General features: G+C 41.4%; 1 protein-coding gene across 2 annotated transcripts in view; it reads right to left on the bottom strand.

Moving 5' to 3' along the window:
- The window catches only part of ptprk (protein tyrosine phosphatase receptor type K), a 114,315-nt gene that overhangs the window by 32,821 nt on the left and 54,823 nt on the right, over positions 1-26,671 (bottom strand). For both annotated transcript variants that reach the window (XM_080514266.1, XM_080514267.1), the window contains exons 6-11: positions 21,742-21,823; positions 20,122-20,237; positions 19,219-19,393; positions 10,839-10,951; positions 10,038-10,218; positions 68-250 (exon numbers count right to left, since the gene is read on the bottom strand). In XM_080514266.1, the coding sequence (XP_080370392.1) occupies positions 68-250; positions 10,038-10,218; positions 10,839-10,951; positions 19,219-19,393; positions 20,122-20,237; positions 21,742-21,823 (850 nt within the window). The remainder of the gene's footprint in view (positions 1-67; positions 251-10,037; positions 10,219-10,838; positions 10,952-19,218; positions 19,394-20,121; positions 20,238-21,741; positions 21,824-26,671) is intronic.

Below are 26,671 nucleotides of genomic sequence, written 5' to 3'. Positions count from 1 at the left end.
AAAGGACATCAATACGACACCAGTGTCGCAGCACAGACATCAACAGCAACACAATATTGAGTGGTACCTTTAGGATCCATGTCCAAGCAGTCGGCTTTGCTGCGGTTGTTGGCAGTCATGTAATGGTAACAGATGGTGACGTTGAAAGTGTGACAGCGAGTGATGTTGTAGCCCAGCGACTCCCAGTCCACCGCTATCAAACGGGACCGGGTCTCTGCGATCTTCAGCCTCTTAGGCGTCCGCATGGGCTCTGGAGGGAGGAGAAGGAGAGAGAGGAGGTAAAACAATGGACCATCTATTATACATACAAAATGCCCAACAACAAAAATAAATAAATAAATTGAGAATGAACAGTTGCTGAATCATGAGGTATACTGCTGACTTCTCATGAGATGAATTCAACAAGGTGTTTATGAGGTTTATAAGTACTGTGCAGTCTGAGCATGGAGTAAATATACTTTGTATTGCCATAAAATGACAAGAAGTGCTGAATCAGTATTTTTTTTTTTTCCTGCCCAATATTAAAAAAAAGTGTGTTTTATAAACGCTTCACTTTGTGCTCCATGCGACCATTCAACCATTTGTCAAGTGCAATAACTTCTACAAGGCACATCTTTGGCTTCTATCTTTTATGTGTATTGAGACTGTTATTGTCGATATAATCTACTTTCCCTCCTCGCTGCCCAGAGCTTTAATTACCTTAACTGGCTCATTTAACTGGATCAATAGCCCCCCGCCCGTCCCCACACACACACACACATTCACAAGAAAGACTACAATCATAAAATCAAGACCTTGCTCTTGCGTCTGCTCATTTGAGTCCACTACATGTCAGTACACATGAATGTTTACCCCATTCTACGTCCCACCCAGTTAACAGGAAGCCTCACCACATGCAGTGGGATACCTGATATAATGCAGAAGCCGCCATGTTTTCCCTAAGAAAGCCATTAAACTGAGTAGCCAGCCACAAATTATTATCCAAGAGTTATTTATTTTAGAACTACCGGTACTTCTCTAACCAGAGAAGGAATCACTTGATCAAGAAGGATGTTTTTTTTTTTTTTTGTTTGTTTTTTTTGCTCCAGAGGACAAAACAACTTCTATCACTCACACAGCAGTAGATACTTGATCGACCATCTGTCACATCTACACAAACAAATCTGCTCTGCTACTTACTCTTCTACATATTTCCAATATTAGAACAGAGTTGTGGCCACAAAATGGTGCGGCAGCAATTAGGTCCCAGATTCTAATCCAGAGTGGGTTTGGGAATCCTTCTGAGTGGGGTTTGCATGTTCTCACTGTGCATATGTGTATGTGGGATCAGCTCCAGGAACAGGAGTGGGATGAAGCTGAGTAGAAGATAGACAGCAGTTCTGAATAAAAGCCCTAAACGAAAAATAGACAATTTTAAATGTGGCGGGGAGCTGGAAGGCCATCACCCGTCCTTAGTAAAATGACCAGAGAGCGCCTCCCTCGTTAACCTGCCATCACCTCGCTCTATTTAATCCACTTAAAGTTGCCAGGTTCACGTTTTCATTTTGAAGGTTACATTTTTAGTTCGATGTGAGTGAGTGAGTGAGTGAGTGAGTGAGTGAGTTGGGTCGAGGCAGATTCATTTTGTATGCAAATTACATGAACGATGTCTATGAATAAACATCTACTTTTTGAGTGAAATTATAGGTTTTAAATCTTATCAAAGTGACTCCTCAGTCCAGATTAGCATGCATGATGTGTGACAAGCTGGCCCACGGCGAGTCAATGCTGTCGCTGCCCTTAAACCGGTGTTCACAATAAGAGAAAATACACAAAGCAATGGAGAATTAATGGAATTAGAGAATGGACAAAGTATGTGGTTTGGAAATGCAAAGGTTTGTTGGTTTTCTTTGACATTAGGCTGCTTTTGAGTGGCTGTCTGATCGGTCTTCTCTCTCAGACCTGGCAACCCTTCATTGCTTAGTCTGCCTGATCTTTTACCTGGGTGAGGTTTGTGTGGGTTTGAAAGAACCGTCCTGACCATCAAACATCAGCAGCCTCTCTGTGTTATACATGAATAAATAATACAGTATTGATAAATGGTTTCTTAGAGCTTGTGTTTAGAGTTAAAAAAAAAAAAAAAAATTACTCACTGTACACAAGCCGTCTTTAAAATAAGGATCTATCACTGGGAGATTTAATAATATTGCCAGTTGAATGCACAAAAACTGCAAAAAAAAATGAGTTTTATGCCTTGACTGACTTTGATATTGATTGTGCACATTGGCTCCTGACACCTCACACTGAAGAGAAATCTATTATTGAGCAACAAGGACAAATTTAATTAAAAGTTGTGTTCATTGTCTCTTGTCAGAAGTTGACATCGCAGTGATAATCAGTCTATCACCTGTTGATAAGTTGACGCTCCTTCTTTTTTCATCTTTGCTTTTCTAGTAACCTGCCTGTTTCTTTAGGTCCTGCCGGGATTTTTTAATATAAACAGCTCAAGTTAAATACAGACCGCCAAGTCTCTCTCTAACCCGCCGTCGTCTCGGCCTGTGTTTTTCCCTGGGTCTTCTTCTCTCAGAGCAGACAACACAAGGACACAAACTTGTCGCTTCTTCTGACAACCCATTATCTGCCTGTCACTCACACACACATGCACAGAAAGCAACAGGCACGAACACCGTCACACTGAGTTATTACCCCAGCACACACACACACACAGACGCACAGACACAGACACACACACACACACACACAAACACAAACACAAACGCACGCGCACACACACACACACACACACACACACACACACACACACACACACACACACACACACACACACACACACACACACACACACACACACACACACAGCTGTAAGCAAAATACAGATGTGGAGGTTTCCTAAAATGTTTAGCTGTATAAATATCTCACTAATAAATTGACATGTAGACAGTGAATGATGAATAGTGGGTATAAAAAACTGTGTGTGTGTGTGTGTGTGTGTGTGTGTGTGTGTGTGTGTGTGTGTGTGTGTGTGTGTGTGTGTGTGTGTGTGTGTGTGTGTGTGTGTGTGTGTGTGTGTGTGTGTGTGTGTGTGTGTGTGTGTGTGTGTGTGTGTGTTAATGTCTGAGAGGTCAGATCATTTCATCTTTGCTGCAACCTGTTATTGGCTGGTTGGCATTTCAATAGAGCAAAAGGGAAACCTGCAGCATTCTCCACCTGTCTCCTCCCCACTTGTCTCCTTCACTCCTTCCTTCTTTTCTTCCCCCTCCCCTCCCTCCCTCAAATCGATACCCATGATCCTCATCATAAACTGCACTATTAGGACGGACACACACTCATGCACATGTGTGCAAGCTGTTCGGGCGGTGTAATAAATTGTATTGATTTTAGGGTCTCTTGATGCTGCTTCGCAGTGTGACGGTCTTCAACGTGAAATTAAAAGAAAATATATGACATTGCTGCATGTTACACACAAAAACACATGCAATTATGTTTAGCCCATCCCCTTACACCCCCTATCACATTCATTTCATGAAATCGTACCCCGCACATTGAAACACGACTAACATTAACCTGATATCACACAGTAAAATGTAAAGATTTATTGCATGGACGTCTCATCCTCAAACACTGAAACACTGACCACAATGTGACTTTGAAAACAAATTTATGTTCACACACACACACACACACACACACACACACACACACACACACACACACACACACACACACACACACACACACACACACACACACACACACACACACACACACACACACACACACACACACCATTTCCAAACCCAATTCCCCTTCTGACCCACAATGCATTGCTGCTTATCTGTCAATTTAGTGTTGGTAGTGAAAGCTGGTGGGGGGTAAGTGACAATGGACAGAAGGAAGGGAAGACAGAAGGAAGAGTTAGGAAGAAAGGAAGAGAGCAAGGGAGGGAGGAAGGGAGGAAGGGAGGAAGGAAGGGTTGAAAAAACTGAATAAAGACGAGTGTAAACACAAAGAAATGTGTGGAGAAATGAAACTGGGTCTGGAGGGAGTGAGGGACAGATAAAGGGAGCAGGGAGGGGAAGGGGGAGCGAGCGAGAGAGAGAGAGAGAGAGAGAGAGAGAGGAGGAGGAGAGACGATAACTAGGTTGGACTGGGGCCAGAGTGGAGCGGGACCGGGTCCAGAGGCAAACCACAGAAGCTGCCTTGTCTCTTTCCCCTCCTCCGGTAGACAGACAAACGGTTGGATTCATGTTGGAACTAAAAGGCTTTGTCCTCCACAGATGGAGCTTTGAAAATAACAACAATACCAATAAACACCAACAATAACAACAAGGACCGAAAGCTTCATATCACCAGAATCCAGAGGTTGGAATTAAAGAACGGGAAACAAAAGGAAATTAAACTAAATGAAATATAACTACACTAAAGGCAACCGAAAACCATGTCCCCCAACATGAAGCACGGGGAAGAGCCAATAAATATACAGTTATAAAACATAGCAGAGAAGAGGAGAAGAAAGCTGAGGGAAAACAAGTGAACAGAAGAGGAAAGGAGGAAAGCAGTAGAGGGGAAGACGACGGAAAAGGTTGACAGGAGATGCAGCTAAATCCAAGTTAATCTGTCCAATTAGTTCCCGGTAATCCTTCCACTGTCACGAGAAAGACAAATGAGCCTCCGACCATTTATTCCCTCTCCAATTTTAATTTCCCTCTGCATGTGTTTGCCCCGTTCAAGGCCAGCTTTATGTGCATGAAAGATGCACATTTGCACTGGGCGATGTTTTCAATTTACAATTTGATTCTGATTTGGCTGGTGAAGAGGCTAATTGTGAAAGCAGCAACTGAAACATTTACAACCCCCCCCCCCCAAAAAAAAACCCCAAAACAAAACAAAACAAACACAGAAAAAAACCACATACACAGGCACTGCAAAGGGGTGACGAGAAATCAAAATGTGCATTGTGTTATGATTATTGAGAAATGCTCACAAGTAACAAACTAAATAAAGCAAGGAATTTAAGCAACATGGAATCAGTCATTGGAGGATTTGTGGATTAAGTAATATTATAAATAAAAAGTGCAAAACTAAATAAACAGATTACCTAAAAAAGCAACCCACTGCAAAGCATATGTGGCTTATATAATAAAGCTGGTGTTGCTCTGTGATTATGAATAAAAATCAAGTAATATTATCATAAGGCTCTCACTGTGTGGCTCATTTATTATTGCTGTAAGGTGACGAAATATCCCAAAATTGTTTAATTTGACCAACAATCAATTTGATGTGGGAGTTTGGACAGTTGGTCAATTCTTAAAGTTGCTTAATATAGATGTGAGAGCAGCACAGTGGTATTGTGGTGAGCACACTCGTTAGGAGGTCCCTGCTTTGGTTTGGTTTGGTTTGGTTTGGGGACCTTTCTGTGCCAGGTTTGCAAGTTGCAACCAGATTTTCTCTGGTTTCCTCCCACAATGCATATGAGCTTAAGTAATCACTCTAAATTTTCCTGGTAGCATGAATCGGGTAAATTCCTAAAGCTGTCATTGGAGTAAAAACTACAAAGTAAGCTTGATGACTTTTCCTACAATATTTTCCGCCACGTTTTGTGTTGTGCCCATAACTCTCAATTTCCTTATTGTCATTGAAATTGTAAGTATGTTACAGACTTATGGATAATTTAAAGATCCAAGATTATGCAAAATTTATAATAATTTTTTAATGGTTTTAAAACAGTAATACGTGTCCCCATAGTCTGTATATGAGGCCCCAGAAGTGAAGAAAGTCTGTCATCTCCCTCACTTGCTTGCTCCATCTTTTAGCAAATGTGTGTTCTATACAGGCGAAACAGAGATTTTCCCTTCATGATGTCATGTTGGGAAATAACCCTTCCCTCTGGTAATAGACCCTCCCATAAGCAGATGAGCTCTGCCCTCTAAAATTACAAGTGGGCACCATTTCTTGTCTTCGCAAATGTTACTAGAAAGTAGACATGGAGTAGGCGAGATCAGAGACAGCTAATTAACATTTAAAGGAACAGACACCGACACAGGCTGTTCTCAGTAGAGCTCACTAGAGGGACTTTTAGATTGGCTGAAATTCAGGGCTAAGGCTGGATTTGGGGGAAATACACTTTCAATACAATGTTGTTGGACCTCAGAAAACAATGTGAAATTGTAAAATCTCGGATCTTGGATCAGCATCGAGTGATTATTTAAAACTGAACCTTGACAATAAGAAACCAAAATAGGGACTAACTTAACACATGCTGAAAGAAACACACACACTAACACAACAGGACTTTAAAACTGACTAACACAGCACATCACCCTCTGTCGAGCATTTGACGATTATTTCAAGGTCCTGACCCTGTGTGTGTGTGTGTGTGTGTGTGTGTGTGTGTGTGTGTGTGTGTGTGTGTGTGTGTGTGTGTACTCTCACATACAGAAGGAAGTACCTTTGATATATTGTGATTCCTCAGTCTGCGCTTGTGTGTTTGAAAATGTGTGTTTTGCGATCCCATTCTCCCACAAATCCAAGTGATGCTGAGTTTGTGCAACATACGAGAAATACTGTGACTCCCTTGAACTGTGCGTGCGCGCATACGCATGTGCACGTTTGCGTCTAACCTGCCATGACCGAGAGGTCTTGAGCAGAAAATTCAGGATTTGGATTAAAAGCTACTTCATCACTTTCCTCTGTTACACGCATGCGTACGCACACTCTTCACTTCAAGTTGATGATTTTTCACCCTTCAGACAAGAGCAATACATCACTACTGAGGAAAAAAAATCCAGAAGAGTTGGAGAGGGGAAACAGAGGGAGCATGGCAAAGAAAAAAAAAAGAAGAAACTGCAAAGGAAGACAAGAAAAGAGATGAAGAGGAGGAGATGAAATCCTTCCTGTTATCATATCAATTGCTCAGCAGGGTGTGTGATGTCTGCGCGGTATTTTATTAACTTTATTGGTTTTTAATTAAATATTGTTGCGTGTGGCGGCATGCACTGGTTTTACGCCTAATGTTTGTGCACACGTTTCCCTTTGTGAGCGTGCATGCACATCTTCATTATGTTGTAATACACTGAATCTTCAGCAAACTACAGGTGGTGGGATCAGACGAACCCAACCAAACAGAAAAGCCAAAGGAATAATTACCATTTAAATAACATTTCTACCCCGTGTCTGGGAGGCCCTTCGCTCTCACAACAAACAAACACAGCCCAGCCAAGTTAAAGGGTGTGTGTGTGTGTGTGTGTGTGTGTGTGTGTGTGTGTGTGTGTGTGTGTGTGTGTGTGTGTGTGTGTGTGTGTGTGTGTGTGTGTGTGTGTGTGTGTGTGTGTGTGTGTGTGTGTGATTGTGAATGACCTCAGTCACACAGAAAAACAGAAGGATGAACAGGTTGGAAGATATCATGGTAATAAACAGAGTCAACAGAATACATAGAAGATAAAAATAGAGTTTGATTACTTCAGAAAGTCAACGTACAGTTGATTTATTTACTCAATTGATTGAATCCAATACACTTTTGTCGTGATTCAAACACCCCCCCACCCCCCCCACCCCGACCATAGCTGACACTGATATCAGCACATACTTTGGTTTTACAAACATGCACATAAAATCTGCATTCATCTTGTATTTTCTGTCAGTCACGACAGAGCAGACTCAGAGTGCAATGTTTAAAATGCATATAACACCATTTGTGATGTCTTCCATTAATTGAAGTATCTTTCAAAGAGATAGGTTCGATGTTTTTATGTATAGTGGCAGCGATGCTCATTTTGAACTGGCACCAATATTTCAGGTCTATCAACACCAATGACAAGGCTTAATGAAGTGTACCCTGAATATTTGAGTGTGACATGAAGGAAAAAAAACAAAAAACTTTATTCTGTAATGGATAAAAACGTTCAATATTTTGACAAACATTAAAGAAAAGAGGAAAAAAAAGTCACTGATATAGAGAGCGACAGGAGAACCTGGGAGGTTGTGTGGCTCTTAGCAGGGAATATGGAAAGTTACACTTTAATAAAGTCTATCGTTGAATTTAGAGACATTCAACTGACAGGCTAAGATGTCATTCTCATATAATCAGCAGAAATATGACAATATTGTTTATCGTATGACTGATGAATCAATATTGTTAAAGTGTGAAATTCCATCCCTTTTGGGAGCAGTTGAACAAAGTGATACCAAACGAAATCTGGTGACTTTCATTTTTCCTGTGATGATGTGGCCTATTACAGAAGACATCATGAAGAATTACATTCCTTTGGTGCGTGAACAAATCCTCTCATGTTGATTATCGTTAAGTTGGTAGAGTAAACTTTCTCATCACTCATGAATGCATCGCTGTAACAGCCTGCAAAGAAAGATTCCATAGGGTGAAGCCAAAGCCAGTTTCAGATCAGTGTTAATGATCTCGCCAATCAGCAGATCTGTCATTATCCATCTTGTTTGGGAAAACAAACATCACTTGATTAGGTGGAATAAGTTCACCTTATGGCAGTATTGGAAAATTGAACATCAAAATACACAATTAGTGTGAAATGGTTTTGATTCATGATCCTATGTGAGGAAAATCCCTCAGAGGATTATGAAAGATCATTACTTTTAATTGTTCCAACACTTGCTACGTTGTTATTTTGCAGTCAGCATACAGAAGAGATTTTGGCTGTACAGAATGGGTTGATTTAATTCACATAACCTTATTTCCCTGCTTTGGGTTTGTTATCGGCACATTATGTGAATTACAATGACTCGACGTCTTTAACGCAAATACGTTCCAGCTTGAATGAGAAGCAGATTAATTTCCTCTTCCTGTCAAACAGGAAAACTGTTCAATGGACGAGACGCCCGAACAAGTCTATGACTTCCTCTGTCAACACACAACACGCACGCGCGCGCGCGCGCGCACACGCACACACACACACACACACACACACACACACACACACACACACACACACACACACACACACACACACACACACACACACACACACACACACACAGGTTGGCAGACATCAGTCAGGCCCTGTGGTTATGAGTTTTCATTTCTCTTTCATTTTCATTCTCCAGTTTCATCATTCTCTCGCCTCTTGCTCTCCGTCGCCCCGCTCCCATTCACTCTGCTCTCTTTCTTTTCCAGCCGTATTGTTTTTCATCATCTCTCCATCGCTCCCTTATTCTGTTTCTCATTCAAGCTCATTGCTTTTATTTCTGTCTCTTTCTCTCTCATATCAAGCCTCTTGCGCTTGCTCTGTCGCTCTCCCTCAGGCGAGCTGTGTTTATATTTCAGTCGTTTATTTCTACAAATGTCAGACAGTGTTTCTGCCCCCCATCTATTGATCCACAGAGAGCGAAAGAGACGGGGAGAGAGGGGCTTGGAAAAGAGGGGAGAACGGCAGCAACAAGGAATGAGGCAAAGAGAAAAGATGTAAGAGAAGAGAAATGGAAGATATGAAAGAAGTGAGTAGTGTAGAGAAAGCAGGAGTGAGGTGAGGGTGGTAAAAAGGAGGATAAAAAGTGATAAAAGACGGGAGAGCCTCCAGTATTCAGTTCCCTCTTTCCCTCAGATTGCTGAGCAACAACACTCTGACTCAGGCTCTCTTCTCCTTTCCTTTCCAATCTTACCTTCCTCCTGCCAGCGAAATGTACAAATATCACTCCACCAACTAAAATATAGATACCCATACAAGGAAACAGGAACGGTGGATGGACAGATCAATAAATAATCAGCGAGGACCCAACTTAAGTCTGGTTTCTACATCTTCTTGCCAAATTGATTAGAGATTGTTTTACGTGAACATTTGTCTGTCACAGAATGTATTGGCATGAGGAATCCATTCTGGAAACACAGTCATCGCCCCCCCAAAAAGCACTTCGGTTTGAAAGCAATTACCATGCGCTCATCCATCTATCCAGCTGACTGAAAGATCAGAACCGGGCCCTTCTCACCGTGAGCCCAACCACTGCACCGCCATGGAGCCATGAAAGAGACCATCACTCTCACAAACGTAGTGGTGGAATTTTTGGAGTCTCACCTGCACATTTCGTCCGAGTAATGAGCGGCGGTCCAGGTTTGCCCGTCCCTCCCTCTCCGGGTCTCGTTAGCAGCACTCTGATCTCGTACTCGGTGTCCGGATCGAGGTGCCATAACTTGTAGTTGGGGGAGTTCACAGCGTGAGTCTCGGTCCAGCTGCCAGACGTCATACGGTACTCGACCTACGGTGTCAAACAGACATCACACGTAGAATTGCTGTCAATATAGAATTTCAAATCAAAGTGTCTGACATTGGATCATAGCACAAGACGTCTGTTTGGCAGACCATTGGTGGAAATAGTTTGAAAATATCCAAACAATATGAAGAAATAATCACCGAAATCTGTGCTTAAATGACCTTTCACACTTTTCCCAAGTCGTTCACTTACTAAGGATCAACATTTCACAAGACAGCATCCTTTCTTTGATTTATTAACTTTACACAGAGACAGACAAACTGTTGTTTCCCTGCTCCCTGCTGGCTCACGATGAATATTCAGCATTGAAACACTGATCGAGTGGTCCTGAACTTTTGATCGAACTCTTGGCAAGAATGCAAAACACCATATTTCTTACAAAGTGGAGCCTTCGCTTTGATATATGCCACTTAGAATCCATTTTCAGCCTATTTCCCTGGTTTCCTATAAGGATAATTAGTCTTTGAATGCTACTGGTTGAAAAAGTTTTATTAAACATATTTGCCATTTCCTGACTACACTTTGCTGCTTTCATGTACAATGTTCTACTCTTGTTACATACATGCTCTTACTGAGAAGACCCCTGTATATCACCGAGGACGTACCTCTTTGAGTATAATCGGTCCATCTCCAAATATGGAGTTGGCATTGAGCTGAATCAGCAGGTAGGTCGGGCCCACGCCGAGAAGCTGGGGTGGGGCAATGGGGTGCGGAGGCTCTGCGGAGAGAAAACAATGAACAGGATCATAAGAGACGGTTTCAAAGGGTCTCACAAGATGAATAAAACACAACAGAACAAGGTCGCGGCGGAACAGACTATTGTGTATGCAAAGTAACCCGAGTCGCTGTAATTGAGGTTGTCTCTGGAGCTGATGTGACATTTGTGAGGCCAAAACATTGTAAACAAATCGGCGGTGAAACGCGTCAACTCTGTGGCACAAAGGGTTTTTGGTTTACTCAAGGTAACAGCAATAACCTTTGATGAACTGTGTAAGCACGGTGGTCAGCTAATTAGTATAACATGCCGTCGTGCCAGTGGCTGAAGAGAAGTTGTTGTTTTTATTTTTGCAGAAACTGCCCCCATTTATAGTTTTATTTTAGTCTTCGCTTTGCCACTAAAAATAATACAGCCATTAATTTAGAGTTTCTCCACGAATACTCAAGCACACTTCACAAAAAAAAAAAAAAAAGAAGAAGCTTTACGTACGGTCACTTTTATCAAACAGCGTCTGTAGCAGCTGTGGTTTTTTTTCATGCATTAATACACTATACATCAAAAGCCTCACACCTTCAAAACAAGTCACTGGGAGGCATTTTAACAGGAAAGAGCTTAAAAAAGTGTCAACCATGACGATACCTCGAGTCCTTTTAAGATGTGGAATATGGAAATGTACTCATACAATGATGTGTTTTTTTGTTAAACATGATGATGTGACAGCCGAAGCAAAAAAAAAGAAGCCCACTCCCGTTGCTCTTATATCCCAACCTGTCCCGTCAGAAACAAGAGCCCTCATTGTTTTAATAACTTCCTCATACAACCTTCATCTCGTCAGTTCATTATCATCCTCCATTAAAAACCATCCCGCCCGGTTTGAGGATCAGTTTAAGTAGCTAATCTTCCCACATCTAGAGCTGCTCAGCCCTCCACTGCCCCGGCAGCCACCCGCAGGCTCTGACTCAGGGAATTGATATTTACCCATCAGTCACCAATATCTGTGTGCAAAATGTATTCTGCAGCGAGTGAGGAGGTCAGAGGCTGGAGGCCGAACTCTAACTACACTCTGCTCAACAGACCGCGGTGGGGATTTGCGCGCTTAGTCAGACATGAAAACCGAATTACACTGGCGCCTGATTAATGCAAGGAGCTGCACGCTTAAAAGGTGGCTTTAGTTGTCGGCTTACTTTCTAAATGCAATTTATAGGAAATACCTATAGCAGTTTGTTCACATATACTAACATTTACTCACTTTGACTGATAGTCCTCTTTTTGGTGATTCTCTTTTTCTATTTCAGATAATTATTTGAATCCTGGAGGATTCAGGAAAGGTTTCTGGTGTAAAACTTCCAATTCCACTGTTGGCATTGAGTTACTTCCATTATCATGTTTCTAAGAATGAGCAAAAATCTACTTGAATCAAGCCAAATAAGCTACAACTAAAACAATGAATTGAGGCCCAGTGCATGGAAGTGTAGAACACGCAAAGGTTACCACAGGAAGTGATATTCTTTCTTTCAGTTTTATTTTCCCCCTGATACATTCTGCAATCACGTTCAGATCTTAAACACAGTATTTTGCATTCATTAGACGCACACGCAAAAGGTCTGGAAATTCATTCCTGAATCACAGCAATGGTCCTCTCAGTGAATAAATTGTGTGTGTGTGTGTGTGTGTGTGTGTGTGTGTGTGTGTGTGTGTGTGTGTGTGTGTGTGTGTGTGTGTGTGTGTGTGTGTGTGTGTGTGTGTGTGTGTGTGTGTGTGTGTGTGTGTGTGTGTGTGATGGAAGTGTGATGGGTCAGGGCCAGCCCGATCAGAGCTATCTGTCACACATCTGTGATTGACAGGCCGAAGGCACACACAACCGTAAAACACGGCACATCTAAGATTCATCTACTTGACACGTACACAGGGATCAACACATGAATTAATCACTCCACGCACACACACACACACACACACACACACACACACACACACACACACACACACACACACACACACACACACACACACACACACACTTGCACTGAGATCTGTCTCACATACAGTAAATCATACAGATTTTATCTCTCCATGGCACATTTGCAAACACATTAGCAGGCGATATTACTATCCGTTCAAGAATGTTTCTTTCTGCACTCGAGCTTGAATAGGAGAATAAATTAAATGTCCATCCTTACTGTGTATGTTGTACCAATAATACCAATACCAATAATAATAATACCAATAATTTTGCATTATTTTCACCTGTTGTGTGTGTATGTGAATGTGTGTGTGTGTGTGTGTGTGTGTGTTGAACATGGCTGTCAGAGAGGTGCATGCGGAAATGTCTTTTTAGCAACAGATGAAACAGCGAAGTTTGACAGCACATGTGCAACGCAGACACACACACGCACGCACACACACACACACACACACACACACACACACACACACACACACACACACACACACACACACACACACACACACACACACACACACACACACACACACACGCACACACACACCCACAAAGGCAGATGGAGGAGAATCCAGATAATGAATGTTGAAGTGACTTCAGAAAAACCAATAACGTCAACAACATGTCAGCTCACAAAGCCATCAAATACATAAAATAAACAACTTCACGATTAAAATACACATAAAGAATGACAGACACAGAGATGCATTTTTTTTAGATGACCAAAATATTGGGTTTGTGCATTTTCAGCTTGCGTGTGACTTAAGAATGTACTGAATATCAAAAAGATAAATAATAGGCATAGAAATGAAAGCGTAAGAAATGTAAGTGGGTCATTATGCGACTCCAGAGAAAAAACAACAAGCTGGAAGGGGTTCAGTCTTTAGATTTTATTCTCCTTTTAGTTTCTCCATCACTTGTCAGTTGTACAGTTGACCTAAAAAGAAATTTAACAAATCATCAGTGGTGTTATTGCGATATTTTGTGGTGGGTTTGTTGTCACCATCTTTTTTATTATTAATTACATGTGTGAAACCTCTCATCATTTTTTTTTTTTTTTTTAGTTTCTGGGTCAAATGTAAATGATAATAACAAAACAAATCAGCTCTGGGAGGACTTCAAATGTGGGTGTCAATCCTGACCTAACACATCTCGATGATTAATTTGTTTTTAGTGTCATTCATTTTATTCACTGGCAAAAAGAAAACTCCCGAGGCACTCAGAGATTGTCTCCATTCAAGTTTGATAACAAACATCATGCCAGTGACATGAAGCCCAACTTAAGGAGGGAGGAGGAGATTTCAGTAGGGACTGTTACCCATGAGGCACGCTCTGCTTTGTTGTCCATTGTCAGCAACCTTGTCAATAAAGTTTAGCTTTTGCGAACCGCTGCTGACATCACTGGAGAACTCACTGGAGGACATCTGACCTCCAGAACCACAGATGAGTGTGTGTGTGTGTGTGTGTGTGTGTGTGTGTGTGTGTGTGTGTGTGTGTGTGTGTGTGTGTGTGTGTGTGTGTGTGTGTGTGTGTGTGTGTGTGTGTGTGTGTGTGTGCGCGTGCGTGCGTGTTTTATTCGGTTGCATCAATGGCCAACAGTGTAGTAGGTTTTCTATTGCTCCCCAACGCCTGAAGCTCCACCTGTCAGTACTACTTAAGTGTGTGAGCGTGTCTGTGAGTAAACTAAGTTTTAAGTTAAACAGGAAACAAAGGACAATTCAGTGGTGGACAGTCATCCCCAGACATCAAGATTTCACGTATTTTGCGTGTCCTCTTAAGTCTGGTGCAGCTGCGTGCTCGTCTGTGACAGTAATTTCGCAGGAGATTTTCAGGCCATCGGTTGTGTGTGATGCAAGCTGGCATGGTGATGCATGTTTGTGTGTGTGTGTGATAAGAGCTGGCGTGATGATGCACTCTGTCACTGCAGGAACCAGAGGGCAAGGCTTTATTAGAGCGCGCCTCTGACCAAACCAGAAGCGACACACACACACACACACACGCACACACACACACACACACACACACACACACGGACACACTCTTACCTCTTACACTGTTTATTTACAGATAGAACTTGTAAAGGCAGGGCCGCAGCTTGCCATTATCAATCCATCCAATGTTGAACCTCAGAGCTTAGGGCTGCCGAAACTAAGGACTCAATATACTGTACCTACAGCACAAAGACTGACCTCCGCATAATAATCTCTTGTTGTTATCTTACTTGCACATTTATCAAATTCTGAATATCAAGCAGCATTTTTTTATTAGAAAATGTCATGTTTTATGCATTCTTTTTCTTATTTTCATCCAAAAAAACCTGTGCATTACTTTACATGGACAGGAATTCATTGAGCTACGCACAAAATTGAACATCCTATAGGCCATATATTAGAATAGAATTATAATGCAGTTTTATACAAATACACATTACGCTTTAAGAAAAGGTAGATACTATGAGAATGTTTAGGAAGTTATAATGTTAAGCTTTTTTTTGCATGTATATAGATTAGACAACCATACAATAAAATAAAATAAGAAAGATGTATTCGTTTGAGCAGTTGGTTGTAGCATTCTATTACTTTTTAAATTAAAAATAAATACCAACAAATCTGATATTTGCATTACTAAAATACATACACATTTGCATATGCATCAGTACATGTGCATACACTAATACAAATCTATTTACTAATACAATTGCAATGAAATGGTTAACGTGATGTAACAATCAGATAGGAAATAGACCCAAACAGCAGGAAACAGAAAGGCTTTGCTGGCAACACCATTTGCCCTTTTGCTCAATGTATGTGTCTTTCATGTCATAATGACAAAACAACATGTATTATCACAGTAAATTACTGTATATTGTACTAATTACAGCAATTATATTGTTGTAAATTTTTTCTTCTGCTACTAGAGTGAACCCGTACAACAAAATGTCAAACGACCATATATGAACTGGTTTGGCCGACCGCTGATTATTAAGGTCATTAAAGAACCTAAGTCCTGCAAGTAATACTACAATCGTTTACAATTTAACTGTGGCGTTATTGTTAATTATTCAGAGCTTTTATGTGTTGCTCTATTTTGTGAGTCTGAGATTCAACGTAATTACAGTAATGAGCGACTCTGTAACGTGACAACAAATAGCGACTTATGTCAGCTCCTATTCAAGCTCACCAACAGAAATGAAGAAAGAATCTGTTTGAACACTATTTCGGGCCTGTGAGCAATCCGCATCCCTCTGTGTTGTAACATTTTATGGCCAGGAAAAGATGAAAGATAAACTGAATAGTGAGAGAATTATTTGGGGATCCTATGTGTCGCGTATCTTGCTTGCATGACATACCTACGTCTGCAAAATGTGCTTCTTTTCTTGGGTTTCCACATCTTCACAATAATGGCACATCGTTGTCATCTACATGTTATAAATATCAATAGACTTTACAGTCGGGACTACCTGTATCGTAGCAATCACACATCCCACAGTGGAACATTTTTCAGGCTTTGAAGCTGAAGCCCGGGCCCGTGTCCTACTGCCAAACATTTTTTAATGTATACAATTCATTTTCAGCACATCGAGAGCAATTTTCCCTTCCTGCTGTTCTCCTGCTTATCATATTCCTATCTTATACACCATTCCTCCAGTGGTATCCCCATCATCCTCTGATTAGCTTCAATTTCATAATAAATAAATATTAAAATATTCAGGGTAAAAATAAATAAATAAAAATTAGCAATGCAGCTGAACTCTGCCCATATTCGTGGCCGTCAATGTCCTGCAGGAGCATCAAATCTCAAACAAGCACACTTCTCGAGAAGTGAAATAAACACACTCCCTGTTTCTTTGATTTCTCTCTGGCTCTCATCTCCCATCTGATATTTCTAATAAATAAACATGAGTCTCCACTCCTTCTGCATTTATACATGCAGACCTGATTCTTTTATAGTGATATCTTCCTAACAACCAGACTCCAGATCAATATTCATAATCAGCAAAATCTCTCAAAGCTCCAAAAGAATCTTTTCACACATTGTGAAAGTCGACTCTCATATATTTTATGGAGATTGGTCTTATTCATGTTCCGACACATATCTCCAGCTGTGCGTATTCTTGTTCTATCTGCTCTTCACATATTTAAAATGAAAAAGAGAGATGTCCATGATAAATAAACATCAGCCACTTACTTATTCTTATTAAATCAGCAAAGTCCAAGTCCCTTTAACTGCCAGATCCTTCTGACCAAAGAAATAACAAATCGATTCACTTTCACGAGGGAGTTGTAACCTCCGCTGTGGCAGCGTTAAACGGTCAAGTGACACAGGGACTTGAACTGCGGCGCCGGACAGCACAAGACCTCCGCTGTGCGAGATGCACCATCAAATATTCATATACACTGTGCAGGCTTCTGCTTTGATTTCTCATTTCTTTCTCCTCCGCCATCTCATATGCAGAATAATAAACATGCCTCTGCTTGGCTGTTTACATATTCAGACATATTCCTCATTCTGATATGGATATTCTTTGGATAATGAGCTGACTATTTACATTTAACTTTTCTTCACCATCTCCGTACCACTCTTTGCTCAACGCCCCCCCCCCCCCCACCACTCTCTGTCACTCCCGTATCATTCTTTCTGAATCTTGTTCGCTTTTACCACAACACCCCCACCACCTCCCACCCTCCCACACCCTGCCCTCCTCCTCCGTCTCTCTCTGGGAGATGAATTGAATATGTGAGCTATTGGATGTGAATGAATAAAGCATCCCATCTCAAACACACATTGGTGACACCTTATTAACCACATGTCAGATGCACATGACAACTGGAGCGCACATGCGCGCGTGGTTTCCATTCATGTAGCCCACACACACACACACACACACACACACACACACACACACACACACACACACACACACACACACACACACACACACACACACACACACACACACACACACACACACACACACACACACACACACACACACACACACGTACGTAACAATGGAGCTGGCTGACGTTTGCACACTCAGACACAACAGCAGCACACACTTATCTGCTTCCACACACACACACACACACACACACACCAACCCTCCTCATTAGTCTATATTGTGTTAGTGACTTACGTTTTATCGGTCAGGCGCAGTGAACGTGCGTTTGATTGGAAGCTGAATTTGACATTCAAAAAGTTTGACAAAATATAAAGTTACTGATATAAGAAGGAAAAAAAAAAACTGTAACGGTTCAAATGAATTTCACAGGTGACCAACAATCAGGCAGTGATGTCTATCTCCATGCCCTGCATGCTTCAACATCTCCGTCCTGCGTATGCTTTATTCTAACCAACCAGTGACTATGTTTTGGGTTTTTCTGAAAGAGGACAAAGACTGACACTAGCCTATTCATTTGAAGCAGGCGTGTTGGTGCAGGGAGACGTTGAAACATGCAGGGCAGCAGCTCTACATGGCTGCAGTGGTAAAGTATTGTGTTGAGGTGACGTTCACATAAAGAATTAGCATACCAGCTCTGCAGGCCAGCGGTGTCACAGTGTCAACGGTTGATGTATGTAAAGATTTTGGATGGCCCCGGCAGTGGCAAGAGTCCCGACTGTAACTGTTTGCCAAACATCCACTCTTTTTAACAGATTGGAGAGCTTTTACACATTTATGAAAACGTCTAATTTTCATAGCTTTTCAAAGAACTATTAACCGTGTAGTTGAATTGACACTGGACACAGAATATTACAGTACTTTGTTGCGCATAATCTCCAGGAGGCTGCTTTTTTCTTTACAAACAGAGGGAGCAGACTTCAGAACAGCATCACAGCTAATCTGTATAGATAATGTTTATTAAACTCGCCACAAACTTAGGCTACTGTTTGCTTATCATTTATTGTTAGCATTTCATTCCAGAGATTTTTAATTCATTTTGGAACCATTGATTATTGAAGGGAGAAATTATTTTAGCCATAACAATGCACATGTAAAGCAAGATATAATACTTTCTTAAATACACTACTCACAGCATGTTAGGGATATTTGCCTTTCAGTCGAAATTTCAGGATGAATTTAAAATGCACTATAACCGTTAGAGATTCACGGAATGTAACCTGTAAACATCTCAATGTACATGTCCAACTGTTCACGTAGCGTTTTCGCAACTTGCTGTTCTCCAACAAGAAAATATATTAGATATTTGATTTAAAATCAGGTGAAAACTGGTGATAACACAAGTAGAGAGTTGACAGCAAATCAATCAAATAGCCTTGTAAATAAATGTTTTGAATGCCTCACCTCTGACGATAAGACCTGCAAAGTTTGACACCCCGGAGCCGCGCTCTGACTGGGTGACACAGCGATACAGATCTTGATCCTGATTAGTGACTTCTTTGAGGTGGAAGGAGGCGGCGAATCGCCGGTGGTTGATGTTTTTGGTCAGAGCCACAGGAATATCCTCGCCGTTTCTCCTCTGGATCATGGACGGAACAAAAAACACAGAGAGGAGATGGTTGAAGTGGCTGGGGGGGGGGGGGGGGTTAACTGCCTTGCTCAAGGTTGCTTGATAACACTGGACCACACTCAGCCGCAGGGACACACACACTCACTCGCATGTGCTGCGCTGACAGCAGGTTTGAAGGTCATGACTACAATAGAGCCATAATGAAATCAGCAGCTATTAAACTCTTAATCATGTTAGCTGCTAGATGTATGGCCCGGAGTCACCCTGCACGTATGTGTGTGTGTGTGTGTGTGTGTGTGTGTGTGTGTGTGTGTGTGTGTGTGTGTGTGTGTGTGTGTGTGCGTGCGGCGTGTGTCATAAATGTATCAGCATGACGATATCCAACCCTATACTTAATATACATTTTGCACAATACAGACTGAACTACAAAGAATTATATGCCATTATATTACATGTTCTTTGCCTCCACGCCAATCCAGATCATACAGATTCAACAATCAGATCCTCAAGTCATACATTTATTGTGACCTTACAAATCATTTAGTTAAAAAAAAAACCAAAAAACCAATGAGACTTGGACAAATATGTTTATGTACTGGGTCTGGAAGTATCAACCCAGCCTTATTCACTGACCTCATTCTGCCAAAATTAGGTATATTTATAGTTACTTGCTAATCGCGTAATAATGCTAAATACAGGTTTGCATTTATTTTCTTTTTTTTTGAGTGCAAACATACCTGCAGCCAGAGTTTGTTGTTGGAAGTATCTCTTCCAGTGGCGATACACTGAAATGTGGCGTTTTGTCCAGCGTTCACCTCCACGTCCCCGAGTCGCAGGAAATGAGGGGATTTATCTGCAGGAGGTCAAAACAAATGAAGAGAATGAGATGGAGTTTACAGCAAGGTTACATGTAATAGAGTTTAAAATGTTTGGGTTTTATTATCTTTAACAGCTCAATGCGAAAATGAGGTGACAAACAGATCTGGTTATCACAAACACACTGCATATGTTTCTGGCCAGTGTGATGCCTGGAGGAAAATGCCGGTTATTACAGCAATTAGATTTTTACTGGAGCTGCAGAAAATCAAAGCACGGCGATGAACTGACACTGGGAGGTAACATCAATGTCACAATCCAGTATGTATAATTCACAAAGCTTCCAATTCTTAACTACCACACAAAGATATGAAATAAGCCTTTCGAGCCTGAAGATGCAGTTCAGTGATGACATTTTTATTCTGGGGATGTGATTGCAATCATAGATAGCAGCTCCTACGGTGAATGAAAACCCGCACACACAAACCTGTGTGTCCAGAAATGCAGCTGTGAGAATGAATGCTTCCACTGTGGAGACTAAGTACTAATTCCTTTTCAAATGCTTGCTCCTTCCTATTTAAGAGTCCTGGTGCTCTGCCTTTAAGAGACCAGGGGATCTTCTCTTTAGGCTTTCCTAAAAGAGCTGAAGTCTGGGTTTAGGAACGTCTCTGAGACCACAGTGACCAGGGAATACCAGAACCTCACAAAGTCTGCAAGTCGGATGTTGCGCAACATTTTTTTTTTATTTTTACTTATAAACAATAAAATCCATTAAGAAACTGGATTACCTGCAAATATGTTAGTGTTCCGACAAGATAGATGACTAAAGGCAGTTGTAATGACTGCTCATGAGAATGAACGTGGCTTTAGATATATAGGCCCCTTTCAGAAAAGAGTAACAGTTTGTCGTCCTAACTTTCTTCTGGCGGTGAGAAAACACTCAGGCAGAGCAGAGAAGACGACCAGAGACGGAGAGAGAATTTAAAATGGATCGCAGCTCTCATCTCTTTCCTGTCAGTACTGAGACAAGACAGCCACTGTTCACCCTGAGTGTGTGTGTGTGTGTGTGTGTGTGTGTGTGTGTGTGTGTGTGTGTGTGTGTGTGTGTGTGTGTGTGTGTGTGTGTGTGTGTGTGTGTGTGTGTGTGTGTGTGTGCGCGTGCGCGTGTGTGTGTGTGTGTGGGATAAAGAGAGAGACTGAAAATGCTGAGTGGTCAGAATCTTCTCTTTCCATGATTGCCCTAATACTGTCTCATTTCCCGCTTCACTCTCCTCTGCTCTCCCTCTCTCTTCCTGTTTTTCCTCCTCTTCACAATCTCACTTTCCTTTTGGGGGGAAAAAAAAAAGTCTCTCATTTTTCTTGACGACTTGTCTTTCTCCCCTCACCCCCCCCCCCCCCCCCCCCTCTCCTGTGTCACCTTCCCACTTATCTGCCTGTTCGACTGCAACAGAAACCATCCCAGGTACAGTCTAATTAGTGGCCAAAGCTATCAGTGTCTATCCAGTGAGCTAGGACTAATTGCTGGCAAGCTAATGACTCACCGCATGGGTAGCTGAGCACCTGAATGTCGTCTATGACGATGAATCCGGCTTTGCTGTCCGAAACCTCGGCTTCGAATATGACCTGAGAAAAGAGGGAGAGATTTACATACATTACTATCATTTTACACAGTTCTGCAGCTCATGGCCATGTGATGGTGATGTTTGTTGAAATCCTGTGAGTTGTGGATTGAGATCATCTGTTCATCTTTGACCGTCACAACAAACCAATCTATTCACATTTTAAGCAACATTTGTCTTCAACAGTTTGCAAGAGGAACCCAAATCATGTTGCCAGTTCCCACATATAATGTAACTTTATGCCATGTAGGTTCAAATTAATTTACATATACATGTCCGAAATAATTTTTTTTACGCTTATGTCTAACTTTACATACCTTCTCATCTTCCTAATTTGATTGGATGATCCATATTATACTATGCGTAAACTCAGAATAAAGGTTTATTCCTCCCTATGTAAATCTATTTCTGACATAAATATCTTTCTATCATATAGAGTTCAGCCTGCAGACATAAATGAATGCACAATTTGCTTATGCAAATCAGTTGCTTTAAGGATAATAACTTTCAACAATAGAATGCCTTTATTTACCAACTGAATGCATCTGAGTGTATTTGTACAAAATCATCTAACTCAACAGCAATGTGATTGTTTGAACATAAAACATTTAGGACTCTAAAGTGTTTCTTTTACAATCATCGATCTGTAAAGGGAACAACGTGTGCACAAACAAAATGAACAGAAAGCAGGAAAAACAACAATAAATCATTGTTATTGGGAGAAAACTGAAACTGAATGTTTAGATGTACACAAGAAGAACGTTTAAATTTGCAATCAAAAGAGAACGATGTGTTCATGGGACAGACGGAAAATCAGTGACGGCCGCTGGTGATGTAAAGCTGGATAAATACAAAGCTGCCATTCTGACTGCTGCTGGATTTATACGCCCTAGCCTGCGAGCCAGGATAGATGAATGAGGCACTTCCTGTTGGATCATAGTAATCTTCTTTGGTACACATAAAATGGTGGCCACAAATATGATAATAAGCAATGAAACCTGCTTTGGTAGGGTGTAGAACGAAGATTTGGACCCATCTGTTTGTTTTTCATTCCCATGTCATTCAGCCTCTCCGCTTTCCTTTCATTTCTCTCTCGACCTGTTTCCTTGCATTTGCCTCTTTTCTTTATTTTGTGTCAAAACTGCAGCATGGTCATGCCTCCCGGCGAGTATGTTCCCAGGCAGTGAATACAGTGTTTGCATGTTCTTCCTGACTGGTGACCTGTACATTTAGTTGGATAGCGTGATAAAGAAGATGGTTAACAACTGTTCCAATAAAAACTGTCGGTTCATGTGAGGGTTAAAGATGAATATGGCAAAAAGTGATATGTAAATTGCTGCTTTTAAGCCAAACTCTTTGGAGATGGATATACATTTTTGCACAAGCAAGATGGACGTTAGTAGTTGGTCAGAGTTGGGCCAGTATTTCGGACTGAAGCATGGCAGGTATTACAGCCCAGCAATCATAGGAATGGTTAAGAAAAAACAAAGCTAAAACTTGTTGCTACTTGTTGTGATTCAACAATCAGCTGCTGACATGTCTTGGATTACCAGATGTCCTTGGACTCACTGGGAAAAAACAAAACAAAAAAACTTGCTTTGGTTCCGCTTGGCGGAGTGGAAACGGAGCATTTTCTATGTTTTAGCTCCAATCTGTAAGATTACGACTGCACCTAAGGGCTTCTCCATTTAGACATTCCATTGATAGGCTCCTCTTCATTATGTTGGCTGCTTATTGTGAATGGGGGCTGGAATAAATAAAACAATGTGTGAAAACATAAAACTCTGAACTAATTTGTTTTTGCAAGCACACCAGCGTGGAAGGAAATCAGAGCTGAGTATGCAAATGACATGCTTGATAGTAGTAACATCTGCAAGCTGCACCGCAACAGAGGGGAGAGGGGCAACCGAAATATGCTAATAGTTGAGCTTTTCATTTTGAGCCAACAAATGCTTTAATTTCCCTTCATTTCACTAACCAAGACTCGGAATGAAGACGTCTCCCCTCATCCATTTTCCCCCTCGTCCGCCTTACGCATGCTTAACAATCCCAATTCTTTTCACTCTTTATTTGCTCCATTATCATACCTTTCTGACCATTTTTACTCTTTAATTTCCCTCCGTCTCTCTCACTTTGCCATCTGTTTTCCAACAGTGTTTACTCGGAGAAGAGTAGTGTAATGAGCAGAGCGAAGAAGGCGAGGAGAGTTCACCATTGAGATGAGAGACGGAGACAGAAAGAGAGCAAGGAGGTGAGCGGTTGTTGTCATTCATCACCTGCAAAAGGAAATCTGCCGTGAACTGTTTACCCATAGCTTATCATCGCCTGCTTGTCACATACCCCCACCCACCCCCCCACCCCCACCTCTCAGTCCCTCTCCCCTACCAATCTATCTTGTCTCTTTGTCCTATCATCTTTCACTCATAGTTCACCGCTGCGCGTGGCAGAAAGACATCAGCTGACTTTTAATACCTTCATCTCTGTCCGTCGGACGACCCGCCTACCCATCTACCTGCCTCCCCGCTCTGCCCAACATTGATTGTTATTGCAACCATGCTTGAGTCGATGGAGGGAACACGACCTCATCGCGCCTTCTCTTTGTGTGGACACGCATGTCTATTAACACACACAATTACATTTTGCATTATCTTCAATAAGAAAAATAACAGTTTTAACGACTGCAGTCGGTTCAAACGTGTCCGAATCAAGTCCCCGAGGACACGTTCATGGCAATAGACAGAGGCAAATGAAGGTCTTTCAAGTCTCTGAATGGTGAGGTAAGTTTAATGTCATGGCAGTTACATGATTTCCTTTCAGGGCTCCTTCTTAAATAGCCGAGGCAAGTCTGTTCAAAACAGAGGTTTAATTAAATCAAAGTTGTGGTTTTGGGTGTCTCTTTATCACCCCGCTCGTCACGTGGTACAGAAAGTAACATCAACCATACTTTTGAATGACATACAGTACATATTCCAGCCACACATTGGTGTAGTTGTTTGACACCATTGCCTCACAGCGAGAAAATCCCTGGTTCGAGGTCAAGGTGAATGTGTGTCACTGTTCAGACAGTGTCCCGCATCTAACGTTAGATAAGAGCTCGATGTGTGTGTATTCAAGCTTTTTCTTGGATTTTCAGAACTTGAATATTTGATCATATAGGATGCATTAGGAATCTGAAGACGAAGACGAAGCATAATATGAACCCTTTAATGTGAAATGTAGCATTATAACTATAATTTCTTTTAGAGGAGCAAATGTAACTGATGTTTGAATGATAAAAAAAATCTGCAATCGATGAATTAGCAGCACAATACATTGTTGTCATTCTTCAATCTCAAGCTGAGTCATGTTTTAAAGCTGTCCAATCAAACCTCTTTTTTTTTTTTTTCCACAGCTCTGGTAATAATTTTTAGTAGAATTAAAATAATTTCCTTGAGGCCCAGGGTCACAGCAGTTTGCATGCAAGTCGCTGCTGATTTTATCTCCTCGTAAAATGTAATTGTCAGCCATAAGAACCTCTGAATCCTGCTATTTCTGGATTGAACAGTGGTCACCTCTGAGCACTCACGTATCAAGTGTTCGCCAACTGACTGATCTCACCGTTATGAAGCCGGTTTATTGATGGCTTGTGTTTACAAGTTCACACACAGGCAAAGCCACTCTGAAACGCTGAAGGCTAAAGACTGACATATCATCACTCCAGAGAAGGGTTGGGTGATAGCATACATCCTCTTATCATCCAATTGCATATATCACATTGATGTATGCGTGTATGGGTGCTGAATCAAAAATGTTTAAAGCTGCAGAGAGTGGACTTCTTATCGCCTCATGTTATAGTGTGAATCCTAATACATGCAAATTGTGTTTGGGCACTGGCATACAGCACATATTTATCTGAAAGCAAAGCTTCTGGTAATACAAGTTCAAATAGTGGAAAACAGCAGAGGGGGGTTGTAATAGTGATCGGGGGGGGGGGGGTGGGGGGGGGGGGAGTGGGGGAATCTCACAAGGACCAGACAGGCAACAATTATTATAGCAATGATTCTTTAAATAGAATATTTACTCTAAAAGTTAGTCATTGAAGTTCACATTTATTCAGTGAAGATTTCGAGACTCACACCAGAAAACTCTGAATGTGACCGAGGTACAAAAAAAAAAAAAAAAAAATTAGGTTGAGGCGATACGTGTGGTCTTATTTTAATTCCTATTAGCCGATTATACAGCATTTGAACAAAACAAGCTTTATATAATCATGGTTGAATATATGGACGATGAGTAACCCCGCAGGGCTTTTCAGTGCCTGATGATAATGATCCTCAAGCACACAGTATATTATACAGCCATTCACTACAATGTGGGTATGCTGTTCACACTGAAGATCCTCGAGAGACTCTGTCTATAGATATGATTTAATTACTTGTAACGTGATCACTTCTCAACCATATCTTGCTCTAATCTGGCTGCTGAGGATACAGTGTATTTTTCTATTTGAACCTGGAACATGTTAATTGCACTGAAGTTTTGTCAAGAAACTTTTTTTTATAAGAAAAAAAAAGAACAATACTCTTAGTCCTCTGTTTTTAAGGTGATGTGTTTTTATGTGTAGGTATTTCTTACGGCATGGGTATGTGTGAAAGTACATGTTCCCAAAATGAGAATGTCTTCCCTGCGGGGACAAAAATCATTACATCCATCCATCCATCTTCTACACTGCTTTTATCCGGTTCCTGGTCATAGGGGGCTGGAGCCCATCCCAGCTGACTATGGGTAAAAGCAGTTGTCTATCACAGAGCAAACAGAAAGAAAGACACTCACAGGCAGTTCGGTCATCAATTAACCTCAAGCGCACGTCTTT

Source organism: Blennius ocellaris, assembly GCF_963422515.1.
Source record: "Blennius ocellaris genome assembly, chromosome: 18".
NCBI classification, from domain to species: Eukaryota; Metazoa; Chordata; class Actinopteri; order Blenniiformes; family Blenniidae; genus Blennius; species Blennius ocellaris.
This window is presented reverse-complemented; position numbering and strand designations above follow the sequence as displayed.